This window comes from Phocoena sinus, chromosome 8, assembly GCF_008692025.1.
Source record: "Phocoena sinus isolate mPhoSin1 chromosome 8, mPhoSin1.pri, whole genome shotgun sequence".
Classification (NCBI taxonomy): domain Eukaryota; kingdom Metazoa; phylum Chordata; class Mammalia; order Artiodactyla; family Phocoenidae; genus Phocoena; species Phocoena sinus.
Window position 1 is genome coordinate 40,206,727 of NC_045770.1, and position 27,995 is coordinate 40,234,721.

Consider the following 27,995-nt stretch of genomic DNA (forward strand, 5'->3'; position numbering starts at 1 on the left):
TCATATTATGAATGTAAAATTTTTATTCATTTCTTTTGGTACAAACTAGTGAATATTTAGGAATTTATACTCACAGGACATGTTATAGTTAACATCAAAGGCAAAAAATATTTCTTGACAATTTTTTATATGCTTAGTACTAAAAAGCTCCTAACTCAGTGTTGGCATTACAAGATTAGAGAGTTGTTGTTTTGGGCTCATGATTATTATAGAAAAACACTGAGGAAAACTTCAGTCATTACAATTGGTAAAGGTATAACTTTACATTTCATGAAGGATAGTCGTCATATTTGGCAATAGCCTCATTTATAAATTAAAGTATACTCACTTCGAGGTTGTATTTTGATGCTGTTTCTTTTCACTTCTCGCAAATAACCAACAAGGCACAAACTGCTTCCAATTGACAGTCCAAACAAAGGAGGAATCACGGCTAACTGTCTGGTTGCTAATACTTGTTAAAGGCAAATTGCAAACTTCAGAGTATGGTTCAACATCACCAAAAGGAGTAAAGTTGCTCCCTCTGACCACCTTATTCCATGAAAAAAGTGTACTTTGACTTCTAAAATGGATTTTAAAAATTCAGTAGAAAATTCAGTTTAGCAACTATCAACATTTCCAGCACTGATTTTTCTAATACCCAGAAACATCCACTTAGCAGTTGTAAGACTAACTTGAAAAACTGAATATACAAATGTAAATTATTGCCATTAGCTAGTAGGAATCATCACTTGATTCTTAATCCTGTTTATATTTAATTATAAACATAAGACTGATTTTTTTTTTTTTTTTTTTTTTTTTTTTTGCGGTACGCGGGCCTCTCACTGTTGTGGCCTCTCCCGTTGTGGAGCACAGGCTCCGGACGCACAGGCTCGGTGGCCATGGCTCACGGGCCTAGCTGCTCCGGCATGTGGGATCTTCCCGGACCGGGGCACGAACCCACGTCCCCTGCATCGGCAGGCGGGCTCTCAACCACTGTGCCACCAGGGAAGCCCAAGGCTGATTTTTAGAATAAAAAGAATGAAGAATATCTCCATCATGTGTCTTTGTTCCCAATAATCCCTTTCCGATAGAGCTGTGAAGTAATACAGAGCACAGTGTCGACATACCTTTCATTTCAAAGGCCAAAAAAAATAGGGCTTATTAAGTAGTGAGATCATTTCTATTAGGCTTTATATTAGTATCAATTAATGAGTTAATCAGTCAAACGAGTAATCAGTTGATTTAATCTCGCCCAAATGAATGGGTCTCTGTTGGTTGATCAATGCGATAGAGAAACTCTGCAGGTAAGAAGTATCCAAGATATTCCACTATATCTGGGGTGGTGTCATAATGGTAGTGTCCACCTTCTCCATGATGACTAAAACAATGAGTGTGCTCCAACCGCAAATCAAACCCCTAGGACAACAGAGAAGCTATCTGTTAGTATTCCAATTATTTTGCATAGAACTTGTTTAAGGGGATGGGAGACCTTTTTAATTTATGTTACAATAATTTTTATTTTTATTTTTTGGTAGGTAATACAGTCACATGACTCAAAATTCAGAGGGTGCAAAAGCATACATTCAGTAAAACGTATCTTTCCATCTCCTGCCCTCACTTCCTTTCCTAGAAGGCAACCAAAGTAAGCAGCTTCTTCTATATCCTTCCAAAAGAATTATTTTTAATTTATTACTTGTATGGTAGTACTCTGCACCTACTGTGCTGTATGTTGCTCTTCTTCATTTAACAGTATAGCTTTCAGATTTTTGTATATCAGAACATAAAAGAGCTGCCTAATTCTTTTATATCTATGGTATTCTACTGTATGTGCATACCACTTTCCAACTGACATTAGATTATTTACAGTTCTTCTGCTATTACAGCAATGCTGTCATGAATAACCCTTTTAACTAGTCATTTTATGCACATAAGCATATATTTAATGATAAATTCCTAGATATGTAATCACTGGATCAAAAGATATAGTCAGTATTTTGGTAGATATTTGCTTTAAATTAGTCTATATTATTTTTCTAGGGTAGAATATTAGAATATAATGAACAGTATATAAAACAGCAAATAAGATGATAGGAGACCTGAATCCTGTCCTGATTCTACTATTTAATAATGTGACTTTGGGTGTTATTTAAATGCCTGTGCCTTCAATTCTCCAAAGGTAAAATCTGCTCTGCCTAAATCATAGGTGGTCAGATACTTGCTCCCTTACCTTTCAAGACAATTCTACAGACTACTCTAGTTCTTAAATAAGAACACAAAAAGTGCCCAATTCTAAAAGAATATTCTAAAAATCAAGCATTATTGCAATGTAAAAGACAGACATAGACTTACTGGGTCTCTGGAGATAAAAACTGGCAGACAAACCAAAGGAGCCTTCATCTCATAAAAACGTAACCATTTATTCACATCTTCATCAGAGTTCAATGGGCAGGAAGAAAATTCTGCTGGCTACAATAAAAGGACATTAAACAAGTAAACATCGAATATTATTGAGCTAAAAATTTATATATAATTTCATTCTTAAAACCTTTAAGCCTTCTTATACATTCTATTGTTATTTTTGGCACCAAGAGAAGTTATATACCCTAGTTTTCAAAAGGACCACCAATCAATGCGTACACACTAAAATATATGAATGAATAAATAAAGGAGTCTCTCAGTTTTCCTATGAGTATATCCTCATCCCAGTCTTAAATGTCATTATTTATACTGGTAAATGAAAAAAAAGGAAGACATTGAAAGTGGGGTAGGAGCATCAAACAGAATAACATACTTAGGAATAAACTTAAGGAGTCAAAAGACTTGTACACTGAAAAGTACAAAGCATTGCTGAAACAAATTTTAAAAGACTCCAGTAAGTGGAAAGACATCTTGTGTTCATGGATTGGACAACTTAATATTGTTAACATGTCAATACTATCAAAAAGCAATCTAAAGATTCACTGCATTCCCTGTCAAAGTCCCAATGACGTTTTTGCAGAAATAGAAAAATCCACCCTAAAATTCATACGGAATCTCAAGGGACCCCAAACAGCCAAAACAATCTTGAAAAAGAAGAAGGAAGTTGGAGGTCTCACACTTATTGATATCAGACTTGCTACAAAGCTACAGTAATCGAAATAGTGTGATACTAGCATAACGACAGGCATACAGATCAATGGAATAGAATAGAGATCCCAGAAGTAAACCCTTGCATATATGGTCAAATGGTTTCTGACAAGGATGCCATGACCATTCAATGGAGAAAGGGCCGTCTTTTTAACAAATAGTGCTGGGAAAACTGGATATCCACATGTAAAAAAGTTAGACCCTTACTTTATATCATATACAAAAATTAACTAAAAATGGATCAGACACCTAAATATAAGAGCTAAAACTGCAAAGACTCTTAGAAGAAAACATAGGAGGGAAGTTTCATGACATTGAATTTGACTTTTTGGACATGACATCAAAAGTACAGGTAATAAAAGGAAAAATAAACAGGTGGGACTACGTCAAACTAAAAAGCTTCTGCACAGCAAAGGAAACAGTCAACAAAATGAAAAAGGCAGCCTATGGAATGAGAGAAAATATTTACAAACCATATATCTGATAAGGGGTTAATATCCAAAATGTATAAGGAATTCAATAGCAAAAAAAAAAGCCCAATTAAAAAATGATCAAAGGACTGAATTAGACATTTTTCCAAAGAAGACATACAAATGGCCAACAGGTATATGCAAAAGCACTCAACATCACTATTCATTAGGTAAATGTAAATCAAAGCCATGAGATATCACTCACTCTAGTGCAGATGGCTGTTCTCAAAAAGACAAGAGATGAAAAGTGTTGGTGAGGATGTGGAGAAAAGAGAACACTTGTACACCGCTAGTGGGAATGTAAACCGGCATGACCATTACGGAGGTTCCTCAAAAAATTAAAAATAAAACCACCATATGATCCAGCAATTCTGCTGCGTATATATCCAAAGGAAATGAAATCACTACCTTGAAGAGATATCTGCACTGCTATGTTCACTGTGGCATTATTCACATTAGCCAAGATTGGGAAACAACCTAAGTGTCCATCAACAGATGAATGGATAAAGAAATTGTTATCTGTATCTTTTTAGTTGTGATATGTATATGAAATATTATTCAGGCTTAAAAGAAGGAGGAAATCCTGCCATTTGTAACAATATAGATGAACTTGGAGGACATTATACAACACTAAGTGAAATAAGCTAGTCACAGTCAAATATTGCATGATATCACTTATATGTGGAATCTAAAGAAGTCCAACTTAGAGAAACAGTATAATGGTGGTTGCCAGAGGATGAGGGGGTGGGGGAAATGGGGAAATGTTGATCAAAGGGTACAAACTTCCAGTTATAAGGTGAGTAAGTTCTAGAGAGCTAATGCACATCATGGTAACTGTAGTTAATAATAAAGTATTGTTTACTTGAATTTTAAGAAATCCTATAATCCTATGGTATTTACAAATAGATTTAGCTATAATTTTGTCATGAATTGGAAAAGTAGTTTCACAAATGTTGTGTCTTTCTATGCAGAATCAGCTGGCTTGCCATTTAAAATTATCAGGATAAAAAACATCAAAACAATACATTTTCTAATGGCTTCATTGTTAAAACAAAAAGGACATTAAGTTATAACACTTTTACACTTCATTCATTTATTTGTTCACTCACCTACCAAAAATTATTTTAAAAGTCCTAGATGACCTGGTCTGTTTTCATATAGTATTCTGTCATTAATGTCTTATAAACTTATTATAGTTAGCCCATAAGATTATAATTTTCATGAGTTCTTTCCCTAAAACCACAACCATCTTAATAGCAAAGTCTATATAGGGGTTCTAGCAATGCAAATAATCAGTTTCTAAGGCTTATACTCACATCTATCTCAATCTTTAATACAAATTGAGAAGAAAGTTCTAATATATTAATATGAAAAAAGGACTCCAGCTGGACATTATCATACAAGTTGCTTTACAGTATTGTTTGTCATTTAAATTTGAAAGCAATATGATCACAGTAAAAGGATTTGTTCAGGGTGTCTTTAAAAGTTAAATTCTCAGGTCTTCCCTGGTGGTCCACTGGGTAAGACTCCGTGCTCCCAATGCAGGAGGCCCAAGTTCAATCCCTGGTCAGGGAACTAGATCCTGTATGCATGTTGCAACTAAGAGTTGGCATGCTGCAACTAAGAAGTCCACTAAGAAGCCGGCATACCGCACTAAACGTGCCACAACTAAGACCCAATGCAACCAAAAAATAAATAAATATTTTTTAAAAAGGTTAAATTCTCAATGTATATTTAAAAAAATCCTACGATCTTAAGCACATGCACGCGCGCGCGCGCACACACACACACACACACACACACACACACACACACACACACACAGGCCTTTACCATAATATGAGTCTTCACTTTTCCCTTCTGAATCACGAAAGTACCTCCCATTCCTACAGGCTTATCTCCATAATGTTTTTCAAGAGTCTGTCTCATACAAGTCACAAAGTTAAGTTTTCCAGTTCTTCTTTTGGCTTTCACCTCAATGACCTAGAGAGGACATAAATATACATACCATTGTTCTAAGCTGCAAAATATTATGTAAATAACTACCCAAGTGAAACATTATATAATTCAGTGCCATCAAGCAAATATTCACTTGTTTGCTACGAGCACCCAGATATGAGCAGAAGTGTCTCAATCCTCTAAGTCTTAATAATATATATAGTATTATATATATATATGAATTATGTATCATTTACTCTAATAATGTCGTATCCGTGCTTTCTTGGACTGAGAAAGAGAGTTATAGCTAAATTTTATAAATTTATAGCCAAATTCTACACTGAACTCTAGAGATTCTTATATGTCAAGGTGGTAAAAGACTGAGAATCCTTTGGTTTAAAGGGATTAACTTCTGATAACTGGAGGGAGGAGAAATGACTATTATGTTTTCTCATTTCCTTTAAAAATCTGGACTTCTGTTACCTCCACTTTATTAGGTATTTTTGCTTCACTATCTCATTTCCCAAAGTGGCTGAAGTAGTTATCTCTACAAGATCTGGGAGTTCTCACAACAGCTAAAACTGAAGTCATCTTTAAAAAAAAATAACAGCTTTATGGGGGATATAATTCACATACCATACAATCCACCTGTTTCAAGTGTACAATTCAATGGGTTTCAGTATACGTATAGAGTTGTGCGACCATCATTACAATTTTGGAACATGAAATCATCCTTTTGTTTTGTACTAACAGGAAGTAAATATGAAGTGAGGCATTAATTCTCCTCACCTCTTCTATAACTTTTTGCTCCCATCATTTCTATCTCAATCAATGTCTGATCAGTCTGAAATGAGTAAGTTACATATATACTAACTATATAGGTAGACATTATCTACTTCAGCTGCATGGTTCATCTATTTGACTAACTCACTCCCCACAGGAACATCCTATTTTAGTTCCTTGGAAAAAAAGCTATTGCTTACTAAGTATTATTTTTTTTTCTTTTTTAAATTTTTGTTTGCGTGTGTCTTTGTTGCTGCGTGCGGGCTTCCTCTAGTTGAGGAGAGCGGAGGCTGCTCTTCGTTGCGGTGCTAGGCCTTCTCGTTGCGATCGCTTCCTTGTTGCAGAGCATGGGAGGTAGGCGTGCTGGCTTCAGTAGTTGTGGCGCATGGGCTTAGTTGTTCCGTGGCATGTGGGATCTTCCCAGACCAGGGCTCGAACCCATGTCCTCTGCATTGGCAGGTGGGTGCTTAACCACTGCGCCACCAGGGAAGCCCAAAGTATTATTCTTAACCTTAGTTTTAAATGAGACTTTCACTCTGCTGGTAGTACTTTCTGAATCTTTCATAACTGGGTTATTTAAAGAGGTTTGGGACTTAGGTAGCTTTGGATTTTCTTAAGAAAACTACAGTAGTAGCAATAAGCATGCAAATTTTTAGCTATCTGAGAACTCTTGGAGAATACTGCATTTTTAGAACAAAATCACCTTTCCAGGTTGGCCTTCACTGGCAAAAAGATTAGCCAGTAATGCAAACCCAAAATCATGATATTTCTCACTGTATTTCTCAAGTAGGCACCCTCCATCTGCAGAGTTAACATGAGCAAAGTAACTTCCATTCACAGGAGGTTTGTGTTCACTTTCTGTTTGAACAACTGGCATAAACTGAAAAGAAAAGTAAATAAGGTAATTAGTCAAGCCTAGTATCTCTATGCAAAGAGAAGATCTTGAATAATGTAACAAAATATTTTATCCTAGACTTTAAGACATTTTATTTCAAGATCTAATAATAAAACATGAAAAATAAAATATTTAATGTCAGATTCAAAATGTTAAAGATTTACAAATATCAAAGAAACTGAAAAAAAAAATTTTAGAAAATGTTTACAGTATTATAGTGTTTCTATAAGATTGTGACATTTGCATCAAAATTTCTCATTATATTACTTACTTATTTACTTACTTACCTACCTACTTACCTACTTACTTACTTAGTTCCCTGACCAGGGATCGAACCCGGGCCCTTGGCAGTGAAAGTGCCGCGCCGCGTCCTAACCACTGGACCGCCAGAGACGCCCTTAAAATTTCTCACTTAAATTTTAAACTTTTTCTGTCTTGAACACTAGGCAAATTATATTAATGTTTCTGTAAAAGGACTTGTATGATTATTGACCAACAGTCACAGATGTAAGAGGCTGTGAGAGAATGGGCAGACTGAGCAGGTTATTCTCCTGTTCGTGAGATGTGAAGAAACAGTGATGTTCTTATGTTGGAAATGTGTTAACATACATAGTGATAGATATTACCTTTTGTAAACAATAATCATACTACTGGGGTAGGTCCCCGCAATTTGGTCTGAAAGAGGGAGTTGATTAGATCATTAAATATTTCATTCATCTTCTGATTGAAAGCTGCCCTTATACCAGCAAAGATCATAGAGAAGTTAGGAATCCTCTGATGTGTAAGGACTGAAATCTTTCACAGTCCAGAGTCCTCAGCAAATCACAGTAGGACCTTCGATGGACTCCTCAAATACTGAGTGTGTGCCATAAGAAAATCTAAATTAGAGATGAGTGCTCCATTTCAGTTGGACTAATTGGAGCATGTGCTATACTCCAAATTGTATCAAACAGTAACAAATCTGTAGAGAGGTATGACATCAACCACTTACAATTCATTCAGAAGACAAGATTTCTGATAGGGCAGTAAAAGGAAAAAGGCAAACTAAGTGTCAAATCAATAAAGTAAGATAATTATATATATGCTGACCTCAGAATTGAATCCAAGAGTCTGAAATGGGCCTGCTCCTGCTCCAAGAACAAAAGCTCCAGGAAGCTGGATTTCTTTTGCGATTTTATTTAGATCATAAACCTATACAAGAGGAAACGCATATTATTTAAATCTTACTTATATAAATTCCCAGGTTTACTTTTTATTACTACATCCATTAACATTTCCTTGTCAAGTTGGTCAATGGACCTTCTAATAATAAAAATAGGAATCAACCCAATTTTCATAATCTTCATGTGAATGTGAAAAGTAAAAGAAACTTACTTTTTTTTTATTTATAAGAGGCAATAAGTAAGGCACACCTCCTACTTCTGCAATTCTAGTTTTCCCACAGATACCTAAAAAAAATAAATAAAACAAGCCATCTTAAAAATAGGCAAACATCTAAATTTAAGTATAAAATGCCAGAAGACACTAATTTATTAAGAGTATATAACTTTTCAGTTCATAGTTTTACAAATAGCAGGGGTTGGAAAATGTAAGTAGCTAGGATCCCTGTCCTATGTTAACTTCCTGTGTTTCTAATACTGTCATAACCAAGCATGACTTGATATAGTTAGTTAGCATAAAGGCAATCTAAAGTTGATGATACACAACATTGTGAAGCAACTATACTCCAGTAAAAATTAATAATAAAAAAAAAGAAAGTTGATGATAGGGCAAGGGCTAGAACTGGAGCCAATGTTTGGATTGGATGAGGTTTCTAGAATTAGTCTATAATGACTTATTCCTTTAAAAATCTTTCTTTTGGGGGAGGGAGGGTTTTAGCTAAAATTATATTTTAATTTAAAATATTTTGGTAAAATATTACTTCTTTTAAAAATCCATATTGAGAAGTCCTCTTGTTAGAGTTGTTTGTTCCAAGGTTGTTAATAAAAATGACAAGTAATTTTAGGTAACTTCAGATGCTAGGAACTTTCTACTTACAGTTTTAATTAAACGCCACAGGTACAGCTAGACACTGTTTCGGAAAAGGCACATTTTTTTGTTGTTAATGTAAGGTGGAAAATCATTACCTTTTATCTGAGAAAAAGTAGTCTTATAAATTTTATACTAACATCATTCCATAATAAATGTAGATATAATTGCTCAATTCAGCTATGCAGAGGACACATGTACAGAATTCTGTGAGGTTCCATTTATAATTAGGGATTTTGGAAATGTTTTCCATGGGATCGGTGAAATTACTTACTTATAAGACTCATAAATGATAGTAACATTAAAGTTTACAGAAGCCATTAGGACTATTTTAGTAGTCCAGGGAAAAGACAAGTAATGAGCTAAAAACAGATGAGGAAATTAAGAAAAAGAACAAAGAAAGGAGAATAGGCAACTACGGTGAAGGAATGAATTGTAATTATTGACCTATAGCTAAGAAAAAGAGAAAGCTAGGTGAGATACACAGATTTTAAAGTTGTTGTATCTGAGCAGAATTAAAACCACAGGAGTAGATGGAAAAGCCAGAGAGACTGGACAGAATGAGAGGATGAGGAAAGAATTCTGGAAAGATCAAAATTTAAGAGCCTGCCAGAAAGAGAAAGGAGCCAGTAAAAATGAGGAAGAAAGAACATCATGGAGGAAGGAAAGGCACCAAGGAAGAAGAGGCAAAGAACCAAGGAGAGAGGAGAACCAAGAGGAGAAATAATATCAGGCAGCAGTGGCCAACCAGTATGAAATATGTAGAGAGACTGTAAGCAGATAGGGTAGGAGGCCCTGGAGAAAGAGAACCAGGAATGGTTTTCTTGACATAAGAGAACTCATTTTGGCCTAAGCCATTTTGTGATCTAAGCCTGGCCACAATGCTTGCCCTTGAACAGGTCTCAGCAATTAATGATATTAAGGGAACAAAGGAATGCAGGAACAGAAAAAAGGCAGTGAAACAATAGTGCAGTGATAAAGCAGAGTCCTACTTCCTCCTCAAGGGATATAAATAATAATAAATCTTGGAGTTCTGCAGGAACTAAGGCCCCCACCCAGGTGGAAGATGGAATGATGATGTTGACCCTCCAGACTTCAGTCAACTAAAGCTTGGACTCTGTAGACCTTTGCCCCAGTTCTATGCTGAATTCTCCTCTGCTCAAGCCCCGTCATGAATATGCATGTACTCTTAGCTTAAAACTTCCCAGTTTTGCTGCCGGGAAGACACTGCTTTGGGAAAGATCCCCCAGTGTTCTCCTTACTTGCTGCAAGTGACAATAAGTCCTTCCTTCTCTAGTGCTTTGGTTGGGTCTATTGGCTCAACACCCACCAAGAAGTGAACCTGGTTTTCGGGTAAAACGACGAAATAATACTAGTAAACACGCCAAGATCACTAGTAACAAGACCAGTTCATGTAGAAAGTACCTAAATATGTTTATGAAAGATCATATATGTAACATATGCATACATATCTGGCTTCCTTAGTATGTAATTTAAAGACTTACAAATTATTGACAAGAACCTAGAAAACTCTTTTTCAAACCAACCCTTTGGGTGACAAAATTAAGATTAACTATTTTTCCTTGTACTCTTCTGTGTTTTCTGGTTTTTATTTTAATTATTTAATCAATTATTTATTTTGGGGTAAAATATATTACCCTTATAATTGGAAGAAACATAGCTATATAAAAGTATTATGATAGGGACTTCCCTGGCAGTCCAGTGGTTAAGACTTTGCCTTCCAATGCAGGGGGTGCGGGTTCAATCCCTGGTGGGGGAGCTAAGAGCCCACATGCCTTGGGGCCAAAAAAACCAAAACATAAAAAAAGTATTATGATAAATGCTTTTAAGGTGTGAAGAGATATTGCCATCTCATACATAAAACTTCTAGAATTTACAGGTCTACTTAAAATCAAAGACTGTTTGAACTAGAAAGACCCAAAAAGAACATTTAACCCAAATCCCACTCCCCCCACCCCCATTTTAATGTATCTGAAGCCCAGATACATTAATTGGCTTACCCAGGGTAATGAAACCTTAAGTGGCAGAGAAAGAACTAGAGTCCAGGATTTCTACATAAAACTGCTTTTTAATAAAGATGTCAATTACATAATAAAAGAGTGAGTAAATGTGACTGTTTCTCTCCAAATTCCTCATCACAGTAGGGTATAATAAGAGAATGTTGGACTTTGGAAGCAGACAGATCTGGATTTGAATCCTGATTATGATTCACACTGAGATTACTTAGCCTCTCTTCAGCTTCAGTTTTCTCATCTATAAACTGGGGCTAGTACTTACCTTGCAGTGTTATTATAAAAATTAAGACATCAAATATAGATATCCATCATACTGTCTGACAAATTATATTTACTTAATATTGAAACTGAATGGTACAGATGAACCCGTTTGCAGGGCAGAAATAGAGACACAGGTGTAGAGCACAAACGTATGGACACCAAGGAGGGAAAAGTGGTGGTGCGGGGGCAGGGGGGGCGGTGGGGGACAGTGGTGGTGGTGGTGGTGGTGGTGTGATGAATTGGGAGATTAGGATTGGCATATATACACTAATATGTATAAAATGGATAACTAATAAGAACCTGCTGTATAAAAAAATAAATAAAATGAAAAAAAAAAAAAAGAAAAGAAACTGAGCAGGACCCTGTGGGGCTCCTGGGCACAAAAGTCTTTTGGTGTCCCCTGTTTTTTTGTTGGTAGGAAATAGGCTTCATTCAGCTTCTGTGACCTTCCCTGAGTTCCAAAGGGCAAGTTCAAACAGTTGCTAATCAGGGAAGGGAGGGGATGAAGAGACAAGGGAGGAGCAGTTAAGAAACAATAGTGTAGCCTTGGGGCAGGGTCCTGGTTCCTCCTCACCAGATATACATAAATATATCTTTGAGCTCTTCTGCAGAACTAAAACCCCCACCACATGGAAGATGTTAACTACTTGATGAAACATTCTTCATTCCAGAGAGAAGGTTACAGTTCAATAACCTAGAGAACCATAGATGGTGGGACCACCTGAGATGATCCTTAGACTGAAGGAATGCAAGCCTTGCAAGCACTCTGATCCTTATGAGAAGTCCCTCCCCTTGACTGTAAGACTCCCCACCCCCCCCCCCCCCCGAGTTTGGGACAGTTTTGAGGGCATTAGGCCTCTGTGGCCCCCTTTGCCTGGCAAAGCAATAAAAGTATTCTTTTCTACTTCACCCAAAACTCTCGTCTCTGAGATACAATTCGGCAGTGCTGCACAGAGACTGAGTTTCAGCATCAATATTAATTTCCCTTCTCACTTTAAACACTGGCTGGATAATCACTTGACAAATTTGTTGACGGGATATTAGTATTTAATAGATGATTCAAATAAATACAAGGCTTTTAAGATCCCTTCCGGTCTTGAATGAATGAATAAATAAATAAAAATTACAGTAAGTTTCCATAACAGTCACTTGAATGATTAAAAACAAAACTCTCATGTGATATTCAGGATTCTAGCCTATTGAATATCTATTATATAACCTGTGAAAGCTACAAAAGTACATAAAACACCATATTTTTCTACAAGGGTATAAAATGAAATTTGTCCAATATTAGAAAACACAGAAATTAAGCACAATTTAATCTAAAAGTTGGGGAAATATCCTTTGGAGATATTGCTTACCTTTTACGGGAAAGGTAAATGGCTCCTTGGTCAAATTAGGGCAATCAACTACAGAGACCTGGACATCAGCAAAGTTATCCCTTAGCCCCTTCTGCAGAACTAATAAAGACAAGGAAAAGGGTTAAACATTAGGTAGAAATTTGTCATCACATATCAAGTCTTCCCTCAACTGTTTTGTGTGTCATACTTCCAAACTAAACTTGTGTAATTTACTATTTTTTTACTTTTATTTTTTGGATGCGCTACATGGCATGTGGAATCTTAGTTCCCTGACCAGGGACGGAACCTGCGCCCCCTGCAGTGGAAGCATGGAGTCTTAACTGCTGGACTGCCAGGAAGTCCCTAAACTTGTGTAACTTAAAAGGAGGGGGATAAGGGACTTCCTTGATGGTCCAGCAGTTAAGACTCAGCACTTCCACTGCAGGGGGTGCGCCCCACATGCTGTGAAGCGCAGCCAAACAAACAAACAAAAGGAGGGGGAAATGGTCTTATTAATGAATACAATCAGAAACTGGACACATAATCACAAGATACATATATTAAGGTATATAAATACTTCCATAAATAACACTGTAAACTGCAGTGATTAGAAACCACTGAAGATAAACACTGCACTCAGGTGAGGACTACGTTTCTTTTAGGGAGAGGATTCCAAGTATTGAAATGTAAATATTTAAACTGCTAGAAAGTAAGCAATTACATGCAACACCTTCATTAATGCTTACAGAAAAAATGTTGAGCAAAAGAAGTAAGACATGGGGCTTCCCTGGTGGCGCAGTGGTTGAGAGTCCGCCTGCCGATTCAGGGGACACGGGTTCGGGCCCCGGTCTGGGAAGATCCCACATGCTGCAGAGCGGCTGGGCCCGTGAGCCATGGCTGCTGAGCCTGCACGTCCGGAGCCTGTGCTCCGCAACGGGAGAGGCCACATAGTGAGAGGCACGCGTACAGCAAAAAAAAAAAAAAAAAAAAAAAAAAAGTAAGACATGAAAGTATGTGCTATATGACTCATGTATTTCAAAGACAGGCAGCTAATCTAGGGTTCTAACAGGTCAGACAGTGGGCACCTCTTGGGCAGCTGGGGGAGGGGAAGGGATCCCACACACGAAGGGGGAAATTGGGGAACCACTGGGAGGGCAGAGGATCAAAAGTGAGCATGGCCAGGTTTCCCCTGCCCACTTGGACCCCCAGGAACCTATTTAGATCCCAGGCTTGATCCTCTGCCCAGCTAGGCCCCCTCTAGCTGTGTGGATCCTGAGGGAGTGAGAGGGAGGGAAGGGGGAGCAAAAGTAAAGGCTGGACCTATGGGACTGGCACCCCTGAGGGGTGGCCAGCAGAGGGAAGGAGTTACTACGCCCAGTGGGACCCAGTCATGGTTAGGGATCCAGCAGTGACGGGGGAGACCGTGGGGGAGACAGTGAGGGAGGGGCACAAACGAACGGAAGGGAACGGAGCCAGTGCTTTCCCTGTCCTCTTAGGCACCAGGGAGCCTGTTGGGCTCCAGGGCCTAATCCTCTGCCCTTGGAGCCTCTCTCCTGCCAAGCAGAGCCTAAGCCCCACCCCTACCATGCAGAGCCTAAGCCCCACCCCTACACCCCCACCCAGGGCCCCACCTCTACACTCAGAGACCCCCTCTGAGACCCCCTCCAATGTGTTGGGCCTAAACCCCACCCACACACCCTCACTCAGGGCCCTACTTCCAAACTCCAGAACTCCACACTCCAGAGGGCCTCCTTTCGACGTGCTGCCTCTCCCCTTCTGCGCAGGTTCTAAGCAGAGGCCCCGCCCCACGCTTGAACATCACCCTGCCTAGGCCCCGCCCCATGCTCAAATGTCACACCCCCACCCGTCCAGGTCCGACCCCACCCAAAACCCCACCTCTGCCTAAGTTCCACCCCCTGCCTAAACTCTACCCCTATAGCCAAGGCTTTTTTAAATTTTTCTTTTCTTTTTTCCTCTTTTAGATTGGGGTTCTGTTTTACCTTGTAGATTCATTGTTGTTGATTCTTTTATATTTTTATTTTTTCCTAATCTTTTATTTTTCTAATTATATTTTATTCTTTATACTTTCTTAGTGATCTCTCCTTTTGGCTTGTTCCCCCCACCTTTATTTATTTTTCTTTTTTCTGTTATTTTACCTTGTTGCAGTTGTTTCAATTATTTTATTTTTCTAACATATTTTTTATCTTTCTAATTTTATTTTATTTTTTATTCTTTCATATTGTACTGCTCCATTTTTTCTTTCTTTCTTCCCTTTTTTTTTTTTTTTTTTTTTTTAACTGTGCCACAAAGCTTGCAGGATCTTGGTTCCCAGGCTGGAGGTCGGGCCCGAACTCCTTTGGTGGGAGCTCTGAGTCCAAACCGCTGGACTAACACAGAACCTCAGACCCCATGGAATATCAATTGGAGTGACACCTCTGGGAAATCTTCATATCGGCATCAAGACCCAGCTCTATCCAACTGCATGTAAACTCCAGTGCTGGACGTCTCAGGCCAAACAACCAATAAGACAGGAATACAGTACCACCCATCAAAAAAAAAAAAAAAAATGAAATGACAAAAAAATTTGTTACAGACGAAGGAGCAAGGTAAAAACCACCAAGACCAAATAAATGAAGATGAAATAGGCAAGCTACCTGAAAAAGAATTCAGAGTAATGATAGTAAAGATGATCCAAAATCTCAGAAACAGAATGGAGAAAATACAAGAAACATTTCACAAGGATCTAGAAGAACTAAAGAGCAAACAAACAGTGATGAACCACACAATAACTGAAATTTAAAATACTCTAGAAGGAATCAATAGCAGAATAACTGAGGCAGAAGAACAGATAAGTGAGCTGGAAGATAAAATGGCAGAAATAATTACCAGGGAGCAGAATAAAGAAAAAAAAATGAAAAGAATTGAGGACAGTCTCAGAGACCTCTGGGACAACATTAAATGCACCAACATTCTACTTATAGGGGTTCCACAAGAAGAAGAGAAAAAAGGAAGGGTCTGAGAAAATATTTGAAGAGATTATCACCGAAAACTTCCCTAACATGGGAAAGGAAATAGTGAATCAAGACCAGGAAGAACAGAGGGTATCATACAGGGTAAACCCAAAGAGAAGCACGCTGAGACACATATTAATCAAACTATCAAAAATTAAATACAAAGAAAAAATATTGAAATCAGCAAGGGAAAAGCAACAGATAACATACACAGGAATCTCCATAAGGTTAACAGCTGATTTTTCAGCAGAAACTGCAAGCCAGCAGGGAGTGGCAGGACATATTTAAAGTGATGAGAGGGAAAAACTACAACCAAGATTACTCTACCCAGCAAGGATCTCATTCAGATTTGATGGAGAAATTAAAACCTTTACAGACAAGCAAAAGCTGAGAGAGTTCACCACCGAACCAGCTTTACAACAAATGCTAAAGGAACTTCTCTAGGCAGGAAACACAAGAGAAGGAGAAGACCTACAAAAACAAACCCAAAACAATTCAGAAAATGGTAATAGGAACATATATATTGATAATTACCTTAAATGTAAATGGATTAAATGCTCCAACCAAAAGACATAGAGTGGCTAAATGGATACGAATACAAGACCTGTACATATGCTGTCTACAAGAGACCCACTTCAGACCTAGCGACACATACAGACTGAAAGTGAGGGGATGGAAAAAGATATTCCATGAAAATGGAAATCAAAAGAAAGCTGGAGTAGCAATTCTCATATCAGACAAAATAGACTTTAAAATAAAGACTATTACAAGAGAAAAAGAAAGACACTTACATAATGATCAAGGGATCCAACAAGAAGATATAACAATTGTAAATATTTATGCACCCAACATAGGAGCACCTCAATACGTAAGGCAAATACTAACAGCCATAAAAGGGGAAATTGCCAGTAACACAATCATAGTAGGGGACTTTAACACCTCACTTTCACCAATGGACAGATCATCCAAAATAAAAATAAATAAGGAAACACAAGCTTTAAATGACACATTAAACAAGATGGACTTAATTGATATCTATAGGACATTCCATCCCAAAACAACAGAATACACTTTCATCTCAAGTGCCCATGAAACATTCTCCAGTATACACCATATCTTGGGTCACAAATCAAGCCTTGGTAAATTTAAGAAAATTGAAATCATATCAACTATCTTTTCCAACCACAATGCTATGAGACTAGATACCAATTACAGGAAAAAAACTGTAAAAAATACAAACATGTGGAGGCTAAACAATACACTACCAAATAACCAAGAGATCACTGAAGAAATCAAAGAGGAAATCAAAAAGTACCTAGAAACAAATGATAAAACACAATGATCCAAAACCTATGCGATGCAGCAAAAACAGTTCTAAGAGGGAAGTTTATAGGAATACAATCCTACCTCAGGAAACAAGAAAAATCTCAAATAAACAACCTAACCTTACACCTAAAGCAATAGAGAGAGAAGAACAAAAAACACCCAAAGTTAGCAGAAGGAAAGAAATTATAAAGATCGGATCAGAAATAAATGAAGGAAATAATAGCAAAGGTCAATAAAACTAAAAGCTGGTTCTTTGACAAAAGAAATAAAATTGACTCATCAAGAAAAAAAGAGAGAAGACTCAAATTAACAGAATTAGAAATGAAAACGGAGAAGTAACAACTGACACTGCAGAAATACAAAGGATCATGAGAGATTACTACAAGCAACTCTATGCCAATAAAATGGACAACCTGAAAGAAATGGACAAATTCTTAGAAAAGCACAACCTTCCAAATATGAACCAGGAAGAAATAGAAAATATAAACAGACCAATCACAAGCATTGAAATTGAAGCTGATTAAAAATCTTCCAACAAACAAAAGCCCTGGACCAGATGGCTTCACAGGCGAATTCTATCAAACATTTAGAGAAGAGCTAACACCTATCCTTCTCAAACTCTTCCAAAATATAGCAGAGGGAGGAACACTCCCAAACTCATTCTACAAGGCCACCATCACCCTGATACCAAAACCAAAGAAAGATGTCACAACAAAAGAAATTACAGGCCAATATCTCTAATGAACATAGATGCAAGAATCCTCAACAAAATACTAGCAAACAGAATCCAACAGCACATTAAAAGGATCATACACCATGATCACGTGGGGTTTATCCCAGGAATGCAAAGATTCTTCAATATACACAAATCAATGTGATATTAACCATATTAACAAACTGAAGGATAAAAACCATATGATCATCTCAATATATGCAGAAAAAGCTTTTGACAAACAACACCCATTTATGCTAAACACTCTCCAGAAAGTAGGCATAGAAGGAACCTATCTCAACATAATAAAGGCCATATATGACAAAGCCACAGCCAACATCGTTCTCAATGGTGAAACCATGGTTTTTGGAAACTGAAGCCATTTCCTCTAAGATCAGGAACAAGACAAGTTTGCCCACTCTCACCAATATTATTCAACATAGTTTTGGAAGTTTTAGCTACAGCAATCAGAGAAGAAAAGAAATAAAAGGAATCCAAATCAGAAAAGAAGAAGTAAAACTGTCACTGTTTGCAGATGACATGATACTATACATAGAGAATCCTAAAGATGCTACCAGAAAACTACTAGAGCTAATCAATGAATTTGGTAAAATAGCAGGGTACAAAATTAATGCACAGAAATCTTTCATTCCTATACACTAATGATGAAAACTCTGAAATAGAAATTAAAGAAACACTCACATTTACCACTGCAACAAAAAGAATAAAATACCTAGGAATAAACCTACCTAAGGAAACAAAAGACCTGTATGCAGAAAACTATAAGACAATGATGAAAGAAATTAAAGATGATACAAACAGATGGAGAGATATACCATGTTCTTGGATTGGAAGAATCAACATTGTGAAAATGACTCTACTACCAAAAGCAATCTACAGATTCAATGCAATCCCTATCAAACTACCGATGGCATTTTTCACAGAAGTAGAACAAAAAAGTTCACAATTTGTATGGAAATATAAAGGACCCTGAATAGCCAAAGCAAGATTGAGAAAGAAAAACAGAGCTGGAGGAATCATGCTCCCTGACTTCAGACTATACTACAAAGCTACAGTAATCAAGACAATATGATACTGGCACAAAAACAGAAATATAGATCAATGGAACCGGATAGAAAGCCCAGCGATAAACCCATGTATATATGGTCACCTTATCTTTGATAAAGGAGGCAAGAGTATACAATGGAGAAAAGACAGTCTCTTCAATAAGTGGTGCTGGGAAAACTGGACAGCTACATGTAAAAGAATTAAATTAGAACACTCCCTAACACCATATACAAAAATAAATTCAAAATGGATTAGAGACCTAAATTAAGGCCAGACAGCATAAAACTCTTAGAGGAAAACTTAGGCAGAACACTGTATGATATAAATTACAGCAAGATCCCTTTTGACCCACCTCCTAAAGAAATGGAAATAAAAACAAAAATAAACAAATGGGATCTAATGAAATTTATAAGCTTTTGCACAGCAAACAATAAAAAAAGACGAAGAGAACACTCAGAATCGGAGAAAGTACTTGCAAACGAAGCAACTGACAAAAGATTAATCTCCAAAATATACAAGCAGCTCAGGCAGCTTAGTATCAAAGAAACAAACAACCCAATCCAAAAATGGGCAGAAGACCTAAACAGACATTTCTCCAAAGATATACAGATTGCCAACAAATACATGAAAGGATGCTCAACATCACTAATCATTAGAGAAATGTATATCAAAACTACAATGAGGTATCACCTCACACCAGTCAGAATGGCCATCCTCAAAAAATCTACAAACAATAAATGCTGGAGAGGTTATGGAGAAAAGGAAACCCTCTTGCACTATTGGTGGGAATGTAAATTGGTACAGCCACTATGGAGAACAGTATGGAGGTTCCTTAAAAAACTAAAAATAGAACTACCATATGACTCAGCAATCCTACTACTGGGCATATACAGTGACAAAACTATAATTCAAAAAGAGTCATGTACCACAATGTTCACTGCAGCACTATTTACAATAGCCAGGACATGGAGGCAACCTAAGTGTCCATTGACAGATGAATGGATAAAGAAGATGTGGCACATATATACAATGGAATATTACTCAGCCATAAAAAGAAATGAAATTGAGTATTTGTAGTGAGGTGGATGGACCTAGAGACTGTCATACAGAGTGAAGTAAGTCAGAAAGAGAAAAACAAATACCATATGCTAACATATATATGGAATCTAAAAAAAAAAAAAAAAAAGGTTCTGAAGAACCTAGGGGCAGGACAGGAATAAAGACACAGATGTAGAGAATGGACTTGAGGACACGGGGAGGGGGAAGGGTAAGCTGGGACCAAGTAAAACAGCAGCATTGACATATATACAGGACCAGATGTGAAATAGATAGCTAGTGGGAAGCAGCTGCATGGCACAGGGAGATTAGCTCGGTGTTTTGCAAGCACCTAGAGGGGTGGGATAAGGCAGGTGGGAGGGAGACGCAAGAGGGAGGGGACATGGGGATATATGTTTGCATATAGCTGATTCAGTTGGTATACAGCAGAAACTAACACAACACTGTAAAGCAATTATACTCCAATGAAGATGTTTAAAAAAAAGTTAATAAAGCAATACTATACAACCCTTTGGGCACCACACATATTTAAATCGTGGATTACCATATTCATTTTCATTCTGTAAAGTTCTTATCTCATCAAGAATCTTTGAATTGTGAATTTAGATTTTTTTTTGAGGGGCAGAGTTTTGGACTCTCTCAATAAAAACAGTACAGAACAAATACAGAAAAGGAAAATTAGTTCTGTATCGAAAGTGCTATTGCATAAAGCTTATCTTAGAATGTTTTTATTTAAAAATTTTTTTCCTTAGGATAATTTAAAAAACTCAGTATTGCATTTACCTCCAACAAGCTCCTCTAGACTTGGCACATGAAAAGAATACTCAGCACAAGACATCTTCTTTCTGAAACAGGAAGGGGGCAGGACACAACCTTTAAAAGAATGACATAGCTGTTGGGGGACGCAAAAATTAGTTAGAACCAACTAGGTCCAAGATGGTAGACTTCCAGTAGAACTTGAGCCTCATTATATGCTCATTGTAATGCATTAGCATCTAAATGACACACCCACAGGTGCCATGACCATAAAAGGCCAAAAGTGGGCAGTGGCCCAATTCCTGGAATTCTCTGCCCCTTCCCCCAAATAGCTGGAATAATCCTCCCACTTGTTAGCCTATGAAATTACCCAGTCCATAAAAACTAACTACCCCATATTTCGGGGCCTCTCACCTTCTGAGATGTTCCACACTCTGTGGAGTGTGTTTCTCCCAAGGCCATCTCACCTTTTGAGATGGACCGCATTCTGTCTATGGAGTGTGTCTCTCTAAAAAAATCCACTTCTTACCTATCACTTTGTCTCTCAATGAATTCTTTCTGTGATGAGACATAAAGAACCTGAGCTTCGTTAAGTCCTGAGTGTGTGGTCTCAAAGTACAGATCTCAAAGTACTGAGTTTTGGCTGGGGTCAAGTCTCAGCCCATGGGCTCAAGTCCCAATCTGAGTTTTGAGGTTTCACAAGGATGTACAAAATAAAGCAGTTGTAGGCTAATTATTGCAGTGCACCAAGCATGAACAGCTGCTGCTCTGGAAATGAAAGAGTTCAGTTATATAAAGAGGGCAAAAGGGCATTTAGGTGTCGTCACAGAAAGGCAACCATAACTTCTTGTATTTAATATTCCAAGTGAGAAATGTCCAAGTAACCTATTTTAATACTAGTACCTTAAATAGCTGACATTTAAAATAGACAAGAGGAATACCAAACCAAGAGGGCACATGATTCATTTTCTTCAGTCACGTATCTGGATTGAACATGCAGCTTTCTAACGGTTGATTTAAGGAATATAGATCCTGAAGCAAAGGTAGTTATTAAGGTTTATGAATAAGTGTTTAAATGGTTGTAGATAACAGTACAGGATGCTCAGGTACTTCTATAATAGATCATTTGTGTTTTCTATTCTATATTTGACATTTAGGCTAAAAGTTAAACAAGTTTCTTAGACTATCACTTTTACAAGAGAAAATTTAAATTACTAAGAGAAATGGGAACTCCTACAAATTACTAGCTTTTGAAATTCAAATTATTTCATTTACAAATAAACATTTTCTTGGTAAACAGCTTCAATGTCCAATTATTCTGATAACCTAACCAATTATAATTTGATTTTTAAAAAATATATGCTAAATATATTTTACAATAAGTAGACATATATGCACAGAGATTAGTATCTTACCTCAAGTGTACAGGTGATGAGGTGTGCAAGCAGAGAGAGTTAAATAAAATGCAAGCAAAAAAACCCAAACAAACGAAAGTAATATGAGGTGGGCGGGGAATCCCACTGGAGGCCAATCACAACAAGGAATAAAGACAAAACTCTTAAGGCTGTTTCTAAGAACACTGTTGGAGTTCTCATTAAAATTGTTAATGAAATACCTCATTAATGTGAATAATCTCTGATATACCATTACTTAGTAAGTGAAAGATGGTCCTTCAACATCACTTGAAATACTCTTCCAAAAAAATTTTTTTTAAATTTTCCAAAGATTCAGTTTTCTTAGAAACTGGATTTCTAATTTTGATGATATCAAATAACACATCCTCCACAAACATACATTTAAGACTGACATTTCTTTAGTACTTTATCAGATAATACTTTATTACCCTTTATTTACTTAATATGCATAATTTGGTCTCCCAAAGAAAATGTAAAGTGTTGATAATGGGCCCAAAACCCTATATAATCATATTTAGATGATCTCAAATATATTTTATTTTTTTTTGGCCGTGCATTGCGGCTTGCAGGCTATTAGTTCCCTGACCAGGGATCAAACCCTGGCCCTCGGCAGTGAAAGCGAAGCACAGAGTCCTAACCATTGGACTGCCAGGGAATTCCCGAAAATATATTTTTGAATTGAATAAGCTATAACTGTTTAGGAATGAGCCATTTTAACTTTACTGAAATAATTTCAGATGGACAGAAAATACGTACAAATAATCTCATATATGCTTCACCTAGATTTTCTAAATGTTGACATCTTATATTTTCTTTCTTTCTTTTTCTTTTTTTTTTTTTTTTTTGGCTGCTCTGCGAGGCATGCAGAATCCTAGTTCCCAGACCAGGAGTGGAACCCGTGCCCCCAGCAGTGGAAGGATGGAGTGTTAACCACTGGACCACAAGGGAAGGCCCATCATCTTATATTTTCTTTATTAGAAACCAGCAAGTACTAATTAAGAACTTGTGAAAATCTGCTCAGTGAATACCATGTTTATTTAAAATGAAGACAATAAAAGCACTCTAGATATTTCTACTTAGAGTAGGAATAATAAAGACTCAAGTTTAAATTAAATACAATCCTAATGATCTCAGGTGGCCTCGGCCTGCAGGGGCTTGAAGCAAGATCTTGTTCCCCAGCGAAGTCAGGCCATGGCACCCATGGCAGTGAGAGCACTGAATCCTAGCCCCTACACCACGAGCGCCAGTGGCTAGTGACAAGGCCCCTGGCTTGTCTTATTTGTAAAAGTTAATTTCAACAAAAAGACTGAAAGTAGTGAAACAAGCAAAGTGTTTATTAGGAGGGAAAAAAGTACATGTCAATAGACACACAGGGGTGGACTAAGAGAGTTGCGTCTTCGTGGTAGTTTAAATCACTTACATGGGGCATTTCTTGCGGGTTTCCTCTGGCCAATGTCTTGCTTTGCCTGGCTCTGAGGCCGTATTTGGTATAACTCAGGGTTGTCCCCTGTATGTGCGCACATCTCTTAATGCAGAGACCTATGGAAAGGTTGACATCACCTACTATGGGGTGGTGCCCCCTCCCTTCCCTACACCCCCAGCCTTTCTGTACCTGTATAGTTGGGAAGATCTCCTTGACCTTGAGAATGAGAAATCTGTGGTCTCTTTATCTTTATTCTGGGTGGGACTCAGCTCCTCCCAGCTCCTGGCATTATCTTATCTTGGAGTAGCTGCCCACACAGGACAGATTTCAGCTGCTCAGCCTGCGGCCCATCTACATCTCCTGCATCACTAATTTTACACCCTTTACTATCTTTCAAAGGTCAGGTTTTTGTTTTCTTTCCCCACCAAAACAGAAACAAATTCCAACCCTAGGAGGCTACAGCCTGAATAACTGGTTCAGAAATGCAAGCCAAAAGCCCAGAAGGCAGCGTGGTGTTGTGTATAAGTGTGTTTCTGTGTGAGTGAGAGATAGGGAAGAGGAGGCTGGAGTTGGAGTGATGAGAGAAAAGGGTTAGAAAAGTTCTAATACAAATCCAGAGTGGCTCTAGGAGGACAGCTTTGGGCCACATGGAGGCAAACAACATTTACTCTCCAGATTCCACTGCTGGGAGTCAGTGGCCCAGAAGTAGGGTCTAGAGAAGGGAAGAATGGAAGATAGGAGGCAGAAGGATAAATGGAGCTGCAGAGGCAATGCCTAAAGGGGTGGACCAACTATGGCCGATAACTATTGACAAACTGCATTCTGTAAACCAAACAGTATGTTAGACACTTTACAGACATTCCTTCAAAACCTCACACAACGACATATTATCCTTCTCATTTTACAAGAGGAATATATTATTTACTCCAGATCACTCAGCTATTAAGTGGCAGAAACAGAATTCAAAACCAAATCTAGCCCACTGTAAACCCAGAACTCATCACATTATACCTTGCCATTAACTGGTGAGGGAATGATACAATTCAGCTCACAAGAGCAACCTTCTAGCACTCAGTATACCTGTGGTCATCTGTTTGCTTTGTTTCTGTCCCTTAGACTGTGATCTCTTTGAAGATAGGACTGTATTTCTCATATTTGTCTTCCAAGTACCTAGCATACAATGGATACCAGTTCAGCCTTAGTTGTTTTTATTGAACATTTATGATATTCCAGACTCATAAGGCTCTGGGGCACGGCTGGCTCCATGGATGTGCAACTAGTGAAGTTACACAGGACCATGTGCTCAGAATAGCATGTGGTTTATGCTCCATTGCCACCATCTTTAAATTCTTAACTTTAGGGACTTCCCTGGTGGTCCAGTGGTTAAGACTGCACGCTCCCAATGCAGGGGGCCCAGGTTCAATACCTGGTCAGGGAACTAGATCCCGCACGCCATAACTAAGAGCCTGCATGCCACAATGAAGACCCTGTATACCGCAACTAAGACCTGGTGCAGACAAATACATAAATAAAATAAATATTTTAAAAAATTCTTAACTTTATATTTGAACTTTTAAGATGGATAGGACAATGGAACATGCTTGGCATCAGAGGAGAGAGGGTCTATGTGCATGTCCACCACCACTTCTTGCTTCCCATTCACAAAAAGCGTTTAAGTCCTGTGAGTGTAGAATGCTGGTGGATGCACAGTCTAAGGGAGTTCATTGAGACTCAAATTCCCTGGATTCCATAGTGTCGGTAGAATGTGCACGCATGGAGAAGTAAAATAAATACAGGGGTGCTAGTTCTGTGCAGTATCCAGTGTTCTAGTAAGAACAAAATACATATGCCTACATAGTATGAATTGTGAAATTTCAGTAATTCTGCGTACAAGCTAAATGTTCTTATGTTTGTATTTAAAACTGGTATTGCAGAATATAGAGTGGTAAATCTCATGCTAATGAGTTAAACTCAATTTTTCTTTACTTAGAGTGACAATAAATAGCAAATTAATGCTATTAATTAATAGTATAGTTAGTTATTAATTAATAAATCAATAAAATAGAATTAATGTCATAATAATAATAGCAAATTAATGCTATTAATTAAAACATCATGACAAGTGGAAAGAGGTACTACAGAAGAAAGGAGACCGCTTATATTTTAGTACCTTTAATGGCACTTTCCCCCTGCGTTTTGAACAAGGGGCCCTGCATTTTCATTTCGTACTGAGACTCACAAATTACATAGGCAGGCATGTTATGGAACATGGCAGTGAATAAGACATGCAATCCCTGTTCTGGAGCTAACGGTACTTCATAATGCCTAGAAGACTAGACTGTCTGTGCCTGGAATTGTTCAACATTTAGAGCAAAATTGAGTAAAGAGGCTAGATTACCCTCCAGGTCTGTCCAATCCGAAGATGACACTAACCACAGATTAAGACTAGATGGCTTTCCTGGTTTTTTTCATATGATACAAGAGGTCTGAAAGTGGACAAATCAAGCCAGCTCATTCCTTTTTGTAACTACTGTGGGGGAAAAAAAACCCCAAAATACCAAAACTAAACGAGTTTAAACTTTTATCTTAACATTCATTAATCATTCAGGGAACTAAGGGAGAAAACAAACAAAAAAATTCGCCGCTGCTATCTCTTGTGATATGTTAACCAACCCCTGGGAGGTTGACACTTAGCTCTGAGTGAAAGAGTAGTTAACAAAAGTCCGAAGGGGATAGGGGACCTGGATGTACTACGGGGTAACACTGGCTTCCAGTACAAAGGTTACACATTTTGAGTCTCGGTCAAAGCATGATCGTCTTACAAGTTAACGCAGAGGAGATTTCTGAAGGCAAAAGTAGACATAATATGACAAAACACACCTGGCACCGTACACACACGCACCCCCCCCACACACACACTCCAGATCAGATTTTGGGAAGTCAGAGGACAGCTCAACCAAGGAGAGACCACTGGAAGCAAAGCAGGTGGAGTGCCTGTTTCCTTGCAGTTCACAGTCATTCCGTTCACCTGACCCCACAATTTATTTCTTGTAGTTTGCCGAAACATTCTTCTCTACTCCACTTACCTAATCGGTGAAGGAAGCCTACACCTGAAACCCGATCTTGCCTCAGTCAACTCCGCCTCCTCTGGATCCGGGAGATCAGACCCCGCCCTCTCGAAATCGCTCCTCCTCTCACGGAGATCAAAATGGCGCCCCGCGGGTCGCCACTTCCCACCTCTCACCTTTTTCCTGGAGTCAAATTGTTATCGCGAGACTTCGGTCTCCCTATTAGCTGGGGCACGCAACCCGCCCATCCTTTTCTCCAGCGCGGTAATGGAGGTAGGTGGTTCTTAACTTGTTGGAGTGAGGGGAGGGTTCCGGAGGTTGCTGAATGCGGACTTCCTAGGGAGGGGTGGCGGGTATCTGGTACGCAGCTGAGGCCCATGCCGAGCCGGCGCTGGTTGGTGCAAGCTGTCTGCCGTCTCGACGGGTAGGAAAGAGGACGGGGGCTTCCGGGCCTTGTGGGCGGGGGAGGGTTTCTTCTTGTAGCTTTTCCCAGGCCTCTGCGTGGCATATTGGGGTCCAGCCGCGAAAGTCAGTCCCCGAGGGCGGAGGGCTCGTGGTTTTTGTGGACTTCGGGCCTAGTGACTTTACTGCGGCCCACAGTACACGATTATAGCATGGGCGTGGTCCGTTGTCTGGCATGTAGATGTTAAAGTGTGGTACATACAATACACATTTTCTGAATTAATAGGGTTTAAGTGCGAGGTAACCATTGCTGACGCCGTTCTTCTTGTACGAGGTTAGGCGCTTCCTGGAGACGCTCGCCCCAAAATCGCACAAAGTGCTGAAGGGGAATTGTTAGAGCCAGTGAAGGGCACTATTGCCATGTGCTCCTCCTCGCAGAATCTCGGAATAGGAAGCCACACTTCCGTAGGAATGCTTTCTAGTTTCCGAAAAAGAGGTTTTGAGTCAACTTTAATTTTGATAATACGCTCTGATTTTTTTTTTTTTTTTTAATCTCAGGTATACCATCAGTGCCATTGGATCCACTTGTTGAATTTCTTTTTGGGCAGTTATTTCGTGACTTATTTCTTAGATTTTGCATTTTAGAAAACTACGATAAAACATCATGAAATTACCAGGAGTCCGCTGGATATTTTGCGAATCTGAGATCTCTGTGACCTTATTGGTTTCCTATGTTCGAAGTGTATTGTTCTTGTAGGATTTCTTTCATCGTTGCTCATTTGTCATTGCCAAGAATGCTAAAGACTAAGAACAATATACAAATAGGAAGAATGATGGCATCTCCAATAAGGGAGATGGAAAAGTAAAATTAGACATGATCTTTTTTAAAAATTTGTCCAAAC

General features: G+C 38.3%; 1 protein-coding gene across 3 annotated transcripts; it reads right to left on the minus strand.

Moving 5' to 3' along the window:
• Window positions 1-26,799, minus strand: C8H11orf54 (chromosome 8 C11orf54 homolog). 3 transcript variants are annotated; one of them, XM_032640114.1, is made up of 9 exons: window positions 26,710-26,799; window positions 20,813-20,874; window positions 12,878-12,976; window positions 8,566-8,639; window positions 8,281-8,382; window positions 7,000-7,176; window positions 5,409-5,558; window positions 2,329-2,445; window positions 1-1,395 (listed from the first exon to the last, which is right to left on the minus strand). In XM_032640114.1, the coding sequence occupies exons 2-9, from the start codon at window positions 20,865-20,867 to the stop codon at window positions 1,222-1,224; spliced, it is 948 nt and encodes a 315-aa protein (XP_032496005.1). In that variant the 5' UTR covers window positions 20,868-20,874; window positions 26,710-26,799; the 3' UTR covers window positions 1-1,221. The 3 variants fall into 3 exon arrangements, with proteins under 3 accessions (XP_032496005.1, XP_032496006.1, XP_032496007.1); XM_032640115.1 differs by lacking the exon at window positions 26,710-26,799 and adding an exon at window positions 26,022-26,095 and having other exon boundaries at window positions 906-1,395; XM_032640116.1 differs by lacking the exons at window positions 12,878-12,976; window positions 20,813-20,874; window positions 26,710-26,799 and having other exon boundaries at window positions 906-1,395; window positions 8,562-8,641.
• Window positions 26,800-27,995: the final 1,196 nt, after the last annotated feature.